The sequence below is a fragment of the Mobula birostris genome, chromosome 5 (genome assembly GCF_030028105.1).
Source record: "Mobula birostris isolate sMobBir1 chromosome 5, sMobBir1.hap1, whole genome shotgun sequence".
NCBI lineage: Eukaryota > Metazoa > Chordata > Chondrichthyes > Myliobatiformes > Myliobatidae > Mobula > Mobula birostris.
In genome coordinates, this window is record NC_092374.1 from 3,784,387 (window position 1) to 3,799,299 (window position 14,913).

Sequence of the window (14,913 nt, forward strand, 5' to 3'; positions counted from 1 at the left end):
CTGTACTCACTGGAATTCAGAAGAATGAGAAGAGATTTTGTAGAAAAATATAAAATTATTAAAGGAATAGGTAAGATAGTGGCAGGAAAGTTGCTTCCACTGGTAGGTGAGACTAGAACTAGGGGACATAGCCTTAAGGTTTGAGGGAGTAGATTTAGGTGGAGATGAGGAGGAATTGTTTTTCCCAGAGAGTGGTGAATCTGTGGGATTCTCTGCCCAATAGAGCAGTGGAGGCTACCCCCCCAGTAACTATATATAAGACGAGGCTGGTTAGATTTTTTGCACAGTAGGGGAATTAAGGGTTATGGGGAAAAGGCAGGAAGGTGGAGATGAATCCATGGTCAGATCAGCCATGATCTTATTGAATGGTGGAGCAGGCTCGACGGGTCAGATGGCCGAATCCTGCTCCCACTTCTTACGTCCTTATGTTCTTATGTTTTAGGAAGAAATATTCTAAAGGCCAGATGACACAACTGTGGCTAACAAAAGAAGTGGAAGTCAACATAAAAGCCAATGAACAGGCATATAATAGAGCAAAAATTAATGGGAAGTTAGACGATTGGGAAACTTTTAAAAACCAACAGTAGGCAACTAAATAAGTTAGTAAGAAGGTAAAGATGGACTATGAAAGTAAGCTAGCCAGCAATATTAAAGAGGATACCAGAAGTTTCTTCAGATATACAAAGTGTAGTAGAGAGGTGAGAGTAGATATCAGACCACTGGAAAATGATGTTGCAGAGGTAGTAATGGAAGACAAGGAAATGGTGGACAAACTGAATAAGTATTTTGCATCAGTCATCACTGTGGGAGATACCAGCAGTATGAGGGAAGTTTGGGATATTGGACCAGAAGTGTGTGAAGTTGCCATTACTAGGGAGAAGGTTCTTGAGAAACTGAACGATCTGAAGGTAGATGAGTCACTGGGACCAGATGGTGAAAGAGTTTGCTGAAGAGATTGTGGAGGCTTTAGTAATGATCTTTCAAAAATCACTAGATTCTGGCATGGTTCCAGAGGACTGGAAATTGCAAATGTCACTCCACTCTTGAAGAAGTGAGAAGGGCAGAAAAATGGAAATTATAGTCCAGCTAGACTGACCCCAGTGGTTGGAAGATGTTAGAGTCAATTCTTAAGAATGTGGTTTCAAGGTACTCTTGAAGCACATGATAAAATAGGCTGTGGTCAGCATGGTTTCCTCAAGGGGAAATCTTGCCTGACAAAGCTTTTGGAATTCTCTGAAGAAATAACAAGCATGACAGACAAAGGAGAGTCGGTGGATGTTGTGTACTTGGATTTTCAGAAAGACAGGCGCCACTCGTGTGGCTGCTGTACAAATTCAGCACCCATGGTAGAACAGGAAAGATCCTAGCATGGATAAAGCAGTGGCTGATTAGCAGGAGGCAAAGGGTGGGAATAAAGGGAGCCTTTTCTGGTTTGCTGCCTGTGACTAGTGGTGTTCCACAGGGGACTGTGTGGGCACTGCTTCGTATTACACTGTATGTCAATGATTTGGATGATGGAATTGATGGCTTTCTTGCAAAGTCTGCACACAGTAAAAAGATAGGTGGAGCTGTAGCTAGTTTTGAGAAAGTAGAGAGGCTACAGAATGACTTAGATTAAGAGAATGGGCAAAGAAGTGACAGATGGAATATAGTGTAGGGAAGTGTATGGTTATGTACTTCGGTAGAAGAAATAAAAGCATCAATTATTTTCTAAATTAAGAGAAAATTCAAGAATCTGAGATGCAAAGGGACTTGGGAGTGCTTGTACAGGATTCCCTGAAGGCTAATTTGCAGGTTGAGTCAGTGGTGAGGAAGGCAAATGTGATTTTAGCATTCATTTCAGGAGGGCTGAATGTGAAAGCAAGGATGTAATACTGAGGCTTTATAAAGCACAGGTGAGGCTTCACTGGGAGTATTGTGAGCAGTTTTGGGCCCCTTATCTGAGAACGAATATGCCGACGCTAAAGAGAGTCCGAAGGAGCTTCACAAAAATGATTCAAGGATAGAATGGCTTATCATATGAAGAGCATTTGATGGATCTGTGCCTCTACTCACTGGAATTTTGAAGAATGAGTGGAGATCTCATTGAATCCTATCGAATATTGAAAGGCCAAGATAAAGTGGATGTGGAGAGGATGTTTCCTATCGTGGAGAGTCTAGGACCAGAGGGCACAGCCTCAGAATAGAGGGGCATCCTTTTAGAACAGAGATGAGGAGGAATTCCTTTAGCTAGAGAGTGGTGAATCTGTGGAATTTGTTGCCACAGGCAGCTGTGGAAGCCAAGTCATTGGGTATATTTAAGGCAAAGGTTGATAGATTCTTGATTTGTCAGAACATGAAGAGATACGGGAAGAAGGCAGGAGATTGGGGCTGAGAGGGAAAATGGATCATCCATAATGAAATGGTGGAGCAGACTCGATGGGCCAAATGGTCTCTTTCCACTCTTCTATCTATGGTCTTATAATCTTATGCTACTGTTGATCTGTTCTCCACTGGCTTTGGGAGTATCTGTCTGATTTTCTTTGGGAAATGGCGGGTGCTTCTTTGCAGAGTTAATGGGTTGAAGATGTCTCTCACTGTACTTTGGTCTGGGCTGACAGGTCATCCCAAGGTTCGTCTCCTGGTGACACACGGGGGCATGAACAGCCTGCAGCAGGCAGTGTACCATGGAGTGCCTGTGATTGGCATCCCACTCTTCGGAGATCAGTTCGATAACATGGTGCGGGTGGAGGCCAAGGGCCTCGGGCTGACTGTACATGTCACCCAAGTACAGGCAGACCACCTGAGTCACACCATGGCCACTGTCATCAAGGACAAAAGGTATGTGCAACTTGTTGGACTGTTTGTGTATGGTTGTGTGTGTGTGGTTGTTTATGTGTATATATACCTGTTCATGTGCCTGCTTGCAAGTATATGCACGTGTCCCTGTTGTCGGTGTGTGTCCATGTGTGTGTTGTGCGTGTGATGGATATGTCTGAGTGTTTGCTTGATGTGGATCCCTCTGGCAAGTTGGGATTTGAACTTCCTACCTTCTCTCCATCTCCTCTGTCTGGAGGTTCTGCACTGTCCCTGAAGTTCAGGGCAAAGGTGGGAGAGGTTTTATACAAAAGGCTCTGAGAAATTGTACAGCTCGGCATTTAACTACATGTTGTGGGTGAATGGAATCATGGCAGAGGATATTACACCATAAGACATAGGAGCAGAATTAGGCCATTCAGCCCATCGAGTCTGCTCTGCCATTCCATCATGGCTGATCCTGGATCCCACTCAACCCCATCCACCTGTCTTCTTGTGATATCCTTTGATGCCCTCACTGATCAGGAAACGATCAACTTCCACCTTAAATATACCCACAGACTTGGCCTCCACCGCATTGGTGTCCAGCACATTCTCCTTGTGACCATGTGAGTTCCCTTGAAGATAGAGTTATTGAAAAGTACAGCACAGCAACAGCCCATTCGGCCCATCTAGTCAATGCCAAACTATTTAAAATGCCTACTCCCATCGACCTGCACCAAAACCATAGCCCTCCACACCTTTCCCCATCCATGTACCTATCCAAACCTCTCTTAAAGGTTGAATTCAGGCCTGCATGCACCACTCCACAATGGCAGCTTATTCCATGTTCTCACAGCCCTCCGAGTGACAAAAGTTCTTCTCATATTCCCCTTAAACTTTTCACCTTATCCCCTTAACCCATGACCGCTAGTTGTGGTACCACCCAACCTCAGTGGGAAGAGCCTACTTGCAATTATCCTATCTATACCCCTCATAATTTTGTATACCTTTATCAAATCCCGTTAGTCTTCTACATTCCAAGGAATAAAGTCCTAACCTATTCAATCTTTCCTTATAACACAGGTCACCCAGTCCCAGCAACATCCTTGTAAATTTTCTCTGTAATCTTTCAACCTTACTTAAATCTTTACTGTTACATCAGTGACCAAACTGTAAACAATACTGCAAATTAGACCTCACCAATATCATATACAACTTCAACAAAACATCCCATCTCCTGTACTCAATACTCTGATTTATGAAGGCCAATGTGTCAAAAGCTTTCTTTACAATCCTATCTTTATGATCCATTTTCAATGAATTGTTAGCTGTATTCCCATATTCCTTTGTTCTGCAGTGTTCCCCAGAGCCCTACTGTTCACTGTGTAAATCCTACCTTGGCTGACCCTACCAAAGTGCAACGCCTCGCATTCGTCTGCATTAAATTCCATCTGCCACCTTTTTCAGCCCATTTTTCCAGCTGGTCCAGATCCCATTTCTTAGCTATCCACTACACCCCCAATCTTGGTGCCATCTGCAAATTTGCCAATTCATTTAGCACAGTGATTCTCAACCGTTTTATGGCCATGGCCCCCTTAGGAGCTCTTCTCAGGTTCCAGGGCCCCCCTTTCAAACAGGGATACAACACGAACAGATAGACTGAAAATCATTTATTATTGAACACCAAGAAAACTTGAGCATTCCAGCATACTGGACAAAACTTAAAATAAGACTATGAAATTAAACATCTATCAGGCCTAATGCGATCCTTGAGCTTGGTGCTTTTCTGCAAGTTTCATGATATCGGGCTCCAAATTAGACAATGACAGTCGGAGGTCACCGCTTGTTGTGATATCAATTCTGTTCCTGGATTTTGTCTCCTTGCAGAATCTCAACCAAATATGTTGAGGGAAAGGCAATAAAAAATCTTTGGGCTTTTTCCCACAATGTTGTAAATTTATTCGACAGATCACTCTTGATCCAAAAATCTTTTTGAAATTGACTGAACTGACAACGTGCAGTTCTGTCACTCTGAAGATCAATCAAACTCTCTTGAATTTCTGCCTCTACTTGGTTTTCACAACCTACCTGAACATATAATATATCCAAACACATATACTTTAAAGTTACTAGGCTAAAAAAGGCCTAGCAGACACGCTGATCTTCGGGGAATGAAGTACGGCAATAATGGATGTGAGAACCCTTGACTGAATACGTTGACCCGGTGCAGTCTGATTGGCGACTGATTCTGAAGTGAGGCTGTGTGGGAGGAGCTTAAGCAATTTACCAGATGCGCTGAATTCAAACGGTGTGTTGGAAAGCTATTATAAATAGGAGGGAAACTATTGACTCCAATGAAAGTTGCTGCTTGGGTATTTCATCGGTTCAGTTACCAGGGCCCCCATAAACCCCTGGGGCTCCCCTTCTCACAGTTTTCAGTCGGTGGCTCCCTTCAAATGTGCCAGGGCCCCCAAGGGGGCCATATGACCCCTGTTGAGAATGGCTGATATAGATGACAAACAACAGCAGACCCAGCACCGATCCCTGTGGCACTCCAGTCAGAGAGGCAATCATCTACTAGCTCTCTCTGGCTTCTCCCACAAACCAATTCAAATCCAATTTACTTCTTCAGCTTGAATGCCACTCAACTGAACGCTCTTGACCAACCTCCCATGTGGGACTTTCTCATTTGCCTTGCTAAGGTTCATGTAGATAACATCCACTGTCTTATCTTTATCAACATTCCTTGTAATGTCCTCAATACTCTATTAGTTTGGTTTGAAAAGACCTACCACACATGAAGCCATGCTGACGATCCTTAATCAGTTCACGTCTATCCAAAACTCGTATATCCTGTCCCTTAGAATACCTTCCAATAACTTTCCCACAACTAATGTTAGGCTCACCAACCTATAATTTCCTGGTTTATTTTTAGAGTCTTTCTTAAACAGCAAAATAACATTAGCTGTCCTCTGGTAACTCACCTGTCATTAAGGATGATTTAAATATTTCTACTAGGACCCCTGCAATTTCTGCACTTGCCTCCCACAGGGTCTGAGGGACACCTTGTCAGGACCTGGAGACTTATCTACACTAATTTGCCTCAAGACAGCAAACACATCCTCATCTGTAATATTTAGGGTCCATGAAGTCAATGCTGCTTTGCATCACTTCTATAGATTCTGTGTCTGTCTCTTAAGCAAATACAGATGCAAACATTTCATTTAAGATCTCCCCAGTCTCTTTTAGCTCCATGCATGGATGACCATTTAGATATTCCAGACGACCAATTATGTCCCTAGCAATTTTTTTGCTCTTAACATACTTGTAAAATCCCTTAGGATTCTCCTTCACCTTGTCTACTAGGGTAACCCCATGCCTTCTTTTAGCCCTCTTGATTTCTTTCTTAAGTGTTTTCTTGCATTTCTTATAGTCCATGAGCACCTCATTTGTTCCTACCTGCCTATACCTGCTACGCACCTCCTTTGTTTTCTTAACCAAGGTCTCGGTGTCACTTGAAAACCAACATTCCCTAAATCTGTCATGTGTTGGCTAAATGTTTCTTAAACACCTCTGTCATATCTGCCTCCACCACCTCATTCCAGGCACCCACCACTACACTAAAAGATGTGGAACATTTAAAGAGGGTGCAGAGGAGATTGACCAGGATACTACCTGGATTGGACAGCATGTCTTATGAGGATAGGTTGAGCGAGCTAGACCTTTACTCTTTGGAGTGACGGATGATGAGAGGTGAATTGATAGTGGTGTATAAGATAATAAGAGTCTTCAATCAAGTGGACACCCAAAGATTTTTTCCCTGGGCGAAGCTGGCTGATACAAGGTGACTGGATATCAGAGGTAGGCACATTTACACTAACCTCCCTCTGTGGGTTTGTGGAGTGCACTGCCAGGGGTGCTGGTGCAGGCAGGTACCTGAGGGAGATTTAACAGGCTCTTAGGCACAAGGATGGAGGGTTAAGTAGGAGGGAAGGGTTAGATTGATCTTGGAGCAGGTCAAAGGGTCGCCAGAGCATTATGGATCAAAGGGCTGTACTTCGCTGTTCTGTCTTTGCTCTGTGTAACTCGGACTAAAATACATGACCTGAGACAGGGACGCCCATAAAGTGAGGATGTACCTTGGCAATGTAAAGAACCGGTGTTTGATCTGGACTCCAGCAATGGCTGTCTGATCCGGTTACAATTATATCTGTGTTTCCCGACAGGTACAAAGCTTCAGCAGAGACTCTGAGCCGCGTCCATCGCTCGTACCCATTTCCCCCACGCCAGCGCCTGGTGCGGTGGCTGGAGCACGTGCTGGAGCTTAAAGGAGGTGATCATCTGAGACCCTATGGTTTGCAGCTGCCCTGGTATCAATACCATCTCCTCGATGTCATCCTCTTCCTGCTGGGCAGCGCCTCCGTGTTGGTCTACGCCATGCTCAGGGTTGTGTGCTGCCTGAAGAGGGTTGGAAAAGTGAAAAAGGATTGAAATGTCTGCTGGTGAACGCACAGCCCAGATTTAAACTTCTTTTTAAAAGGAGCTAGTTCGTCTTGCAGAGCTTTGGGACTTGATTGGGGCCCCATGTAAGAGATGGAGTGATTATCTTGGGTTTCCTGATCAGATATATTGTCACTGACTTAGATGACATGAGCAAAACACATCAGATGCTGGAGGAACTCAGTAGGTCAGGTAGCATCTATAGAGGGGAATAAGCGGTCATATTTCAGGCTGAGACCATTCATCAGGACTCGGACTGAATCATCAATTTCATTTCCCTCCACAGATGCTGCCTGAGTTCTTCCCGCATTTTCTATAAGTTACTCAAGATTTCCAGCATTTGCTAGATCACCTGTGTTTATAATGATGTGAAATCTGTTGATTTTTGGTAGCAGTGCAGTGCAAAGATATATATTACTAATTTCAAAAACAAATATAGTGCAAAAAAATGGCAGGGTGGTGTTTGTAGGTTTATGGGCCATTCAGAAATCTGGTGGAGGGAAAGAATCTGTTCTTAAGGTGTAGAGTGTGGGTCTTCAGGCCCCTGTAGCTATTCTCATTGGCAGTAATGAGAAGAGGGCATGTCCTGGGTGGTGAGGGTCCTTCATAGCATCAAAGAATCATAGAAAATGCACAGCACAGAAACAGGCCCTTTTGTCCATCTAATCCATGCTGAAACATCTAAACCAGACGTTCCTGATTGGCGCATGTCCTGTGGGGGCATTAGGGAAAATAGAAGTTGGGGGGGGGAAGCATTCAAGATTCTTGGGGTGGGGCCACCAGAACCTGAGGCACAAGACCTGACGAACCATTAGTAGAGCAGGCATTTCCAAAAGTAAAAGGATGAGGCCCTGGAACACCAGAAGAACCATAGATCTGCAGGCGGTGAGCGCGCATCTGAAACTCAGCAATCTCATCCAACCGTACCAACCAAAAAGACATCATTGGGGATGCATACATTAGCAACCAGGGTGCCCAACAGTTCCCCTTGACTCGCGGCACAGAACGAGTTTCACAGTTGGTAAGAAAGTTCACCTTCTCAGCTTTCTCTGCAGATCTATGGAAAACAGGTCTCGCAACGATACAGCGGGGGCCGGAACTAAATGGTGAAACAGAGCCGATCGGTGAACCTGCCGACCCCAAGGATTCCTCTTGAGGTGTTCAAAGTGACCTCCGCTTCATATGATGGATAAACAGATACGGCGTGATGTCTGAGTCTGTAAGCAGTGACGCCTGAATTCTAATCCTGCTAAGAAACAGAAAGTATGGACGGTGCGTCAGTACAATGTTACATACCAGGAGCGTGGTTTTATTCCATTCCCAGCAGAGCAGCGGTGGATGCCACATATTTCTTATTTGTAATACTACACAGTCCTTGAAACCATCAAGATTGCAGGAACACTTCTGTAAAGGACAAGCTGAAAAGGCTACTTGTGGTATTACTCAGTTCCAGAAGATGAAAGAAGCATTTGAAAAGTATTGCACACTCGAGTCATTTACCAAGAAGCTAAAATGACCTTGATAGTGGTCTCATTGCTTCTTATAACATCTCCAAAATGACAGCATAGTGTGGAAAATCTCATACAACTGGTGAGAGATTAATAATGCCTGCTGTATCAGAAGTGCTCACCACTGTTCCCAAAATGGATACCAGTATTTTAAAATCAATTCCTCTGAGTAATAACTCTGTAGCTCATCGTATTGACAAAATGAGGGAAGACATTGAGTATCAATGGTTACAAGAATCACCCCTTGTAATGATGATCAGGGAGACTCAAAGAGAATCTGTAAATACCAACAAGTACTTTTATTGTCTCAACAGAAGAACATGTGAATTTACACAACTGAATACCTGTGTGCACACCTGCTATGTTTTCCGGACCTTCAGTGACCAGTCAAAGACCAAAAACGATTATACCTGTTAAAAAGGAGTGTCTGCTGCTGGCTACATGTTCCTCATCATCCCATTTCAAATCTCCACATGTCCATGGGGCTCTTCATATCCATGATAGTCGTTCTACAGAGTCATCTCTGCCGTCACACTTAAACCATTCCTTACCAATTCAAATGTTACATTCCAGTGTCATTTCCCACAGCTCATGTGCTGACCTTTCACACCTTGTTATTGGCTCTGCTCCAGGTCAGCGTGCATGTATTGCCCTCTTCCCAGCAAGTGACAATCGGTAATTGATGGCTGTTTATTCTCGATCAGCAGCAGGCTTGAATCACGCAGAACAGATAGAAACCCCAGCTGTCACAAACCTGCATGTAATACACACCAAAGAACACCTCACAAACAACTTCTTATTTGGAAATGATCCGTAGTTCAGCAGATTACCTGAAGCATCATTGTGTCGACTTTAAAACACTGATTAAGCCAAACGACTAACTCAGAAAATGGAGAACAGAGTGCTTCATAAAATGGCAGCCTCCATCTCCTCTCTTAGGGCAAGAACAAAGGCAATTGGTCAGTCTGCTTCCATTGTCCTTAATTCATTCAAATTCACCGATTTGCAGACTGTAATTCTTTCTGACCAACACAACTACACACAGAGCTACAAAATACAGAATTTGGGATACAACTGGATAAGTCAAGGTGCGAGACAATGAGGCATTGCTAATGGCACGTGTTTGATTTAACTAAAACGGAAAAGCTTCTGAAGAGATTCTCTTTTGTAAAAAGTTAAAAACAGAGAATAAGTCTATGACAAGCTCAAAATGTATATTGAGGATAAAAGAATTGCGATTAGGAACACGATTTCTTGTGCAACAGGTGGAGAACCAGTTGAACAGGTGGAGAACAGGTTACCATGCTGGTTGAGAGGCCTTCATGAAAAAAGAAATTCCAAGTCTGTTTGCAATCTATTGTGTAATTCATCATCAACATCTCACAGCCAAAAACCTCAGCCAGCAACTTTGTTCAAGCATGATTCTTGTAATATCTGCTATCAACAAAAATAAAGCTCATCCATTAAAAAGCAGAATATTTCACCAATTTTGCCAAGATAACGATGAAGAGCTTGAACACTTGCTTCTTCACACCGAAATGGGTTGGCTGTCAAAAGGCTGCTGCTTAAAATATTTCTTTGATTTTTTTTGACACTGTGGTTGAATTTTTGTTGGAGTCAACAAGAGCTTGGGAAAGAAGATTGAATTTCGACATGGAAAAGTGGAATATGTAGCTGATCTATATGACAAAGTGAACACATTAAATATGAAACTGCAGGGTGAAAATTTCAATTTAATCCAGGTAAAAAGTGCAGCATCCACTTTCATCAGGAAATTGGAAATATATAAGCAAAACATGGGGAAAAGAAAGTTCTCACAGTTTCCCTACATAGAAAGTATGAAAGTATAGAAAGTATGGCACTCTAACTATGAGGGGTATAGACAGAGTAAATGCGAGTAGGCTCTTTCCACTTAGATTAGGAGAGATAAATACGAGAGGACATGGCTTTAGGGTGAAAGGGGAAAGGTTTAGGGGGAACTTCACTCAGAGAGTGGTGGGAGTGTGGAACGAGCTGCCATTTGACCTGGTAAATGCGGGCTCACTTTTATGTTTTAAGAATAAATTGGATAGATATATAGACAGCAGAGGTCTGGAGATTTATGGACTGGGTGCAGGTCAATGGGACCAGCGGAATAAAGTTTCAGCACAGACTAGAAGGGCCGAATGGACTGTTTTCTGTGCTGTAGTGTTCTATGGTTCTATTGTTCTATGGTTCTCTTTCACAGTTGGTGATTTGCAAGAGTACTACTTTCGCCTGCAGTCACTGAATAAGGATTTTCACAATCGATTCAGGAATTGAAGGACCTGGGAATTCCAGACTGGGTAACTAACCCATTTCTTTGTAAGGTGGAAGAACAGGAAGAGATCTTGCAAGAAGAAATGTTCAAAATTCAGAATGATGAAAAAGCAAAAATGCTTTTCATAAGCATCAGTTTTTGTGGTATGTGACTACACTGTCACACAGTTTCCTGGTCTTTGGAGAAGAGCCAAACTGCTCACATTGCATCCTGTTACTTTGTTGAAATAGGTTTCAGTGCAGTGAACCACACACTCAGAAAAAACAGAAACCGCTTTTGCTGTCACAACTTGATAAGGATATTTCAACTCTTGATAAAAACCATCAAGCTCAAGGGTTACATTGATATCGAAGCTGCTGTACAGTGAACAGGTACTATGTAAGCTAGGTTTAAAGGCAAATAAAATTTTAAAGCAGAAACATTTTCTCATGTTAGTGAAACCTTGTAGGTTTCCTTGGCTGCGTAAGTCTAGGGAAGACACACTCCGGTCCCGCCAAATCCATGCGATTAAGATAGCTCTCCCACCCCAATCCAAAGCATCGGCATCAGCGTTCCGGCTTCCCGGCCAGTACTTCAGACTGAAATCATAGGCAGTCAACACCGCCAACCACCAATGGCCTGTGGCATCCAGCTTCGCTGAGGTCAGGATGTAAGTCATCACCTCAAACTTGGCACCATATAGATAGTCACTTAGCTTATCCACCACAGCCCATTTCAATGCCAGGAACTCCAACTTGTGTGTGGGGTAGTTTTGCCCAGAGAGTTATGGACTCCGGCTGACAAGCACAATGGGTCTCAACCCTGTGCCTTGATCCTGATACAGGACACCCCCTAAACCCCCTCTGCTGGCATCTGTATGCAGTACATACGGCAACCGGGGGGGGGGGGGGGTCCTGCAAAATCCAGCACAGGTGCTTTCGTCAGCAGCTGAAAGGCCTCTTCACATTCTGTATCCCATCTCACTCCAAAAGGCTCTGAGGGGCTAAGATAATCTTTACCATCCTCTCCTTTCATCCTCCCTTTTTTCCCCCAAGGAAGAAGCTGATTTAAAGGGTGACTCACATTAGAGTAGTCCTTTATGAACCTCTGATAGTACTGTGACGGGGTCCTGAATTACCCCTATGAACTGTGCTTTTGAAAAGAGAGAGAGAGTTATTTAACACCGACATGTTGTTTTGAAAAGAGAGAGAGAGAGAGACAAAGACTAACTGTTGGACTGTCACTTTAAGGCACGAGAAAGAACTGGCTAACTTTTGGATTTCTGCTGAGTTAGAGATGGCACCGAGCAGCTCGTAAGTTGCTATGGTAACCAAGGGTGGTGTTATTTGATGGACAATCGATGTTATGATTTTTTGGTAGCGTGTTGATACTTCTCAAGGACATGGCCTGCTTGTGTTCTTACACAGACAGAGAAGGGCGGAGTTATTTGAGAGACAGTTGGTGCTCAGCTCTGGAAGATAAATAGAAGGTTGGGGGATAGACCGGAGACACATGTTTAGAAGGTCAGGGGATAGACCGGAGACACATGTTTAGAAGGTCAGGGGATAGACCGGAGACACATGTTTTGGACACTGAATGAGCTTTGTTGTGCCGCAGAAAAAGTGAGTTTTTTGGAGGATCAATCAGGCAGATTGATCAGTGGCTCTTGCAGTGAAAAGAAAAGGCAGTGACCAGTGGGGAGTTGTCCATGTGTCCACCCTTGCCTGGGTTGATAGCTCCACCATAGAAAACTGGTCCCCTTTGTTGTGGTCACAGTTGGTGACTTTTAAAGGATTTTGAAGGACAATGAGAAGTTTGACGGCGTCAGCTCACCTGAAGTCTCAAATCTCTCCCTCTCTCTCTCCATCACTACTCAACTGAATACCACGAACTGAACTGAACTGAACTGAACTGAACTTTACTCATCATCATAAGACTGTATCTTTTTACCCCTAGACTTGAAGAAGCTTGGGTTTTCATATATATTCCACACTTACTTTTATATAATCATTGCTAACCTGTTTGATTTATCTACATTTATATTACTGTATTGTGTAGTTACTAATAAATATTATTAGTTAATAGTAATACTGGACTCCAAAGTGTTTTCCATTTCTTCTGGTTCTTTAACCCATCATGGGGTACGTGACAAAATTGGGACCTGTGTCCGGGGTATGAACAAGTTGTGGGAGGCTTGTTTGAATTGATTGGGGAAAATCCCTTTTGATCTGGTTGTGTGGAAATACAGCAGAAATGGACGTTAGTGTTGAGGAGTTTCTGTTGGAACCAGCCCCGGAAGCGTTGGATGATGCTACGAGGGTTGTGCTGTTGGGAATTGCTCAACAGTTAAGACTAAAGGTGGCCACTATAATGAGGAAAGCTGAGATGCAGACGATAATAGCATTCTATAGCTAAGGGAACGTTTGGAGAGGAGGTGTTAGAGTTATTTGCTGGAGGTAAACTTACTGAGGCTGAGGTTCAGCTTGGGGTGGAGAAGTGCAGGCTGGAGGCTGAGGATAGGAAAAGACAGCATGAGTTGCAACTGAAACAGCTCGAGAGAGAAGAGGCAGAAAAACAGAGACAGTTTAAAAGGGAGATGTGGCAGCTGAGAGGTTTAGTGTCGGACCCTGATTATTTTTACAGCTCAGAAGGGCTTGTCTTGTGTGATGAATTTAAAAGTTGTGTTCCTGATGATGTAAGGGCATACCTGGATGCAGAAGATGCTGCCACCCTGCGGAGGTTTGTTAGTGAAGCAGACAAAGTTGTTTTAACCCACAAGCTTGAGCTTACTCCAAAGAAGAGTTTGCCAGAGAATAGCTGGGTGACCTTGAATTTGAAACTGACACAAATGATGACAGCCCGGCTTGTCTCAGAAGGGACACTAGACATTACCATCACCGGGAAGAGGTGCACCATTGGCATCCCCCGCCTGAGGGTGACCTCCTGCTCTGAGGTGTTCCTGACACTCACTGTCATCCTGGTCACCTGTACAACCGGGGGATTCTGCAGTTCAGGCCTCACCGGTACTCCAGCAGGTAAGCCTGATTCCTCATTATGGGTTTCCCATCACTCTCACTACTTCCCCAGGTTGTAACGTGACTGGTTTTGACTGGGTGAACCACTCAGTCCTTCGTTTATGCTCATCAACCTGCCCAGTGCAGCCACGCACTTCCTTAAACCCAGCTCGAAACACGGGGTGAATGGAGAATGTTTTCAGAAAGCTCTCTCCAACCTTCTCCTTGCAGGTCCCCATTAGCCTCCCCACAATCTGACCCCACGGGAACTGAAGCTCTCTCCTTCTTGACCAGGTCCAGACAAACCAACACTAATGTATCAAGGACCTCACCTACTCCCACATCTGCTTCTGAAAGCTCCAGTTTCAACAAGTAACTATCATAGGGATAGTCACCCGTACTAAGACCCAGATGTCTAGCGCACTGAGTGGCGTCAATGGTAACTGCGTCAAATACCGGTTGTAAAATGAACAGTACCACAGAGTAGCTTGAGAGCCAGTGTCAAGTGTGGCTCAGCATAAATACCCTCGATCCATAACAATACACTGGAGTTAGGTCCCACCTTGCCTTCCTGAATGGTGTTTTTTGCTTTAGGGTGTTCCCTGATATATTGCTGGGAATGTGTTCCCCTCGAGATGCCAGGCTGTTCCCTCACTGGGTATCTCCTCTTAGCTCGCTCTCTGAGGGGTTCCCCATCCTTCACACTCCCGCCTGACGTGTCCTTCTTCACCACGGTTAAAACAGACAATACCGATCGCTCTCCTTCTCACAGGACCCCGTTCACTAGCAGCCCTCTGCTTAGTCCGTCCCCTCGGGGGGGGGGGGGGGTCCTACT

The 14,913-nt window shown here is 44.1% G+C and overlaps 1 protein-coding gene across 1 annotated transcript in view; it reads left to right on the top strand.

Annotated features, from left to right (window-relative positions):
- LOC140197500 (UDP-glucuronosyltransferase 3A1-like) overlaps nucleotides 1–13,152 on the top strand; it is a 58,222-nt gene extending 45,070 nt beyond the window's left edge. The window contains exons 7-8 of the mRNA XM_072257508.1: nucleotides 2,601–2,820; nucleotides 7,005–13,152. Of these exons, the coding sequence (XP_072113609.1) occupies nucleotides 2,601–2,820; nucleotides 7,005–7,269 (485 nt within the window). The 3' untranslated portion in view covers nucleotides 7,270–13,152. The remainder of the gene's footprint in view (nucleotides 1–2,600; nucleotides 2,821–7,004) is intronic.
- The last annotated feature ends 1,761 nt before the right edge of the window (nucleotides 13,153–14,913 follow it).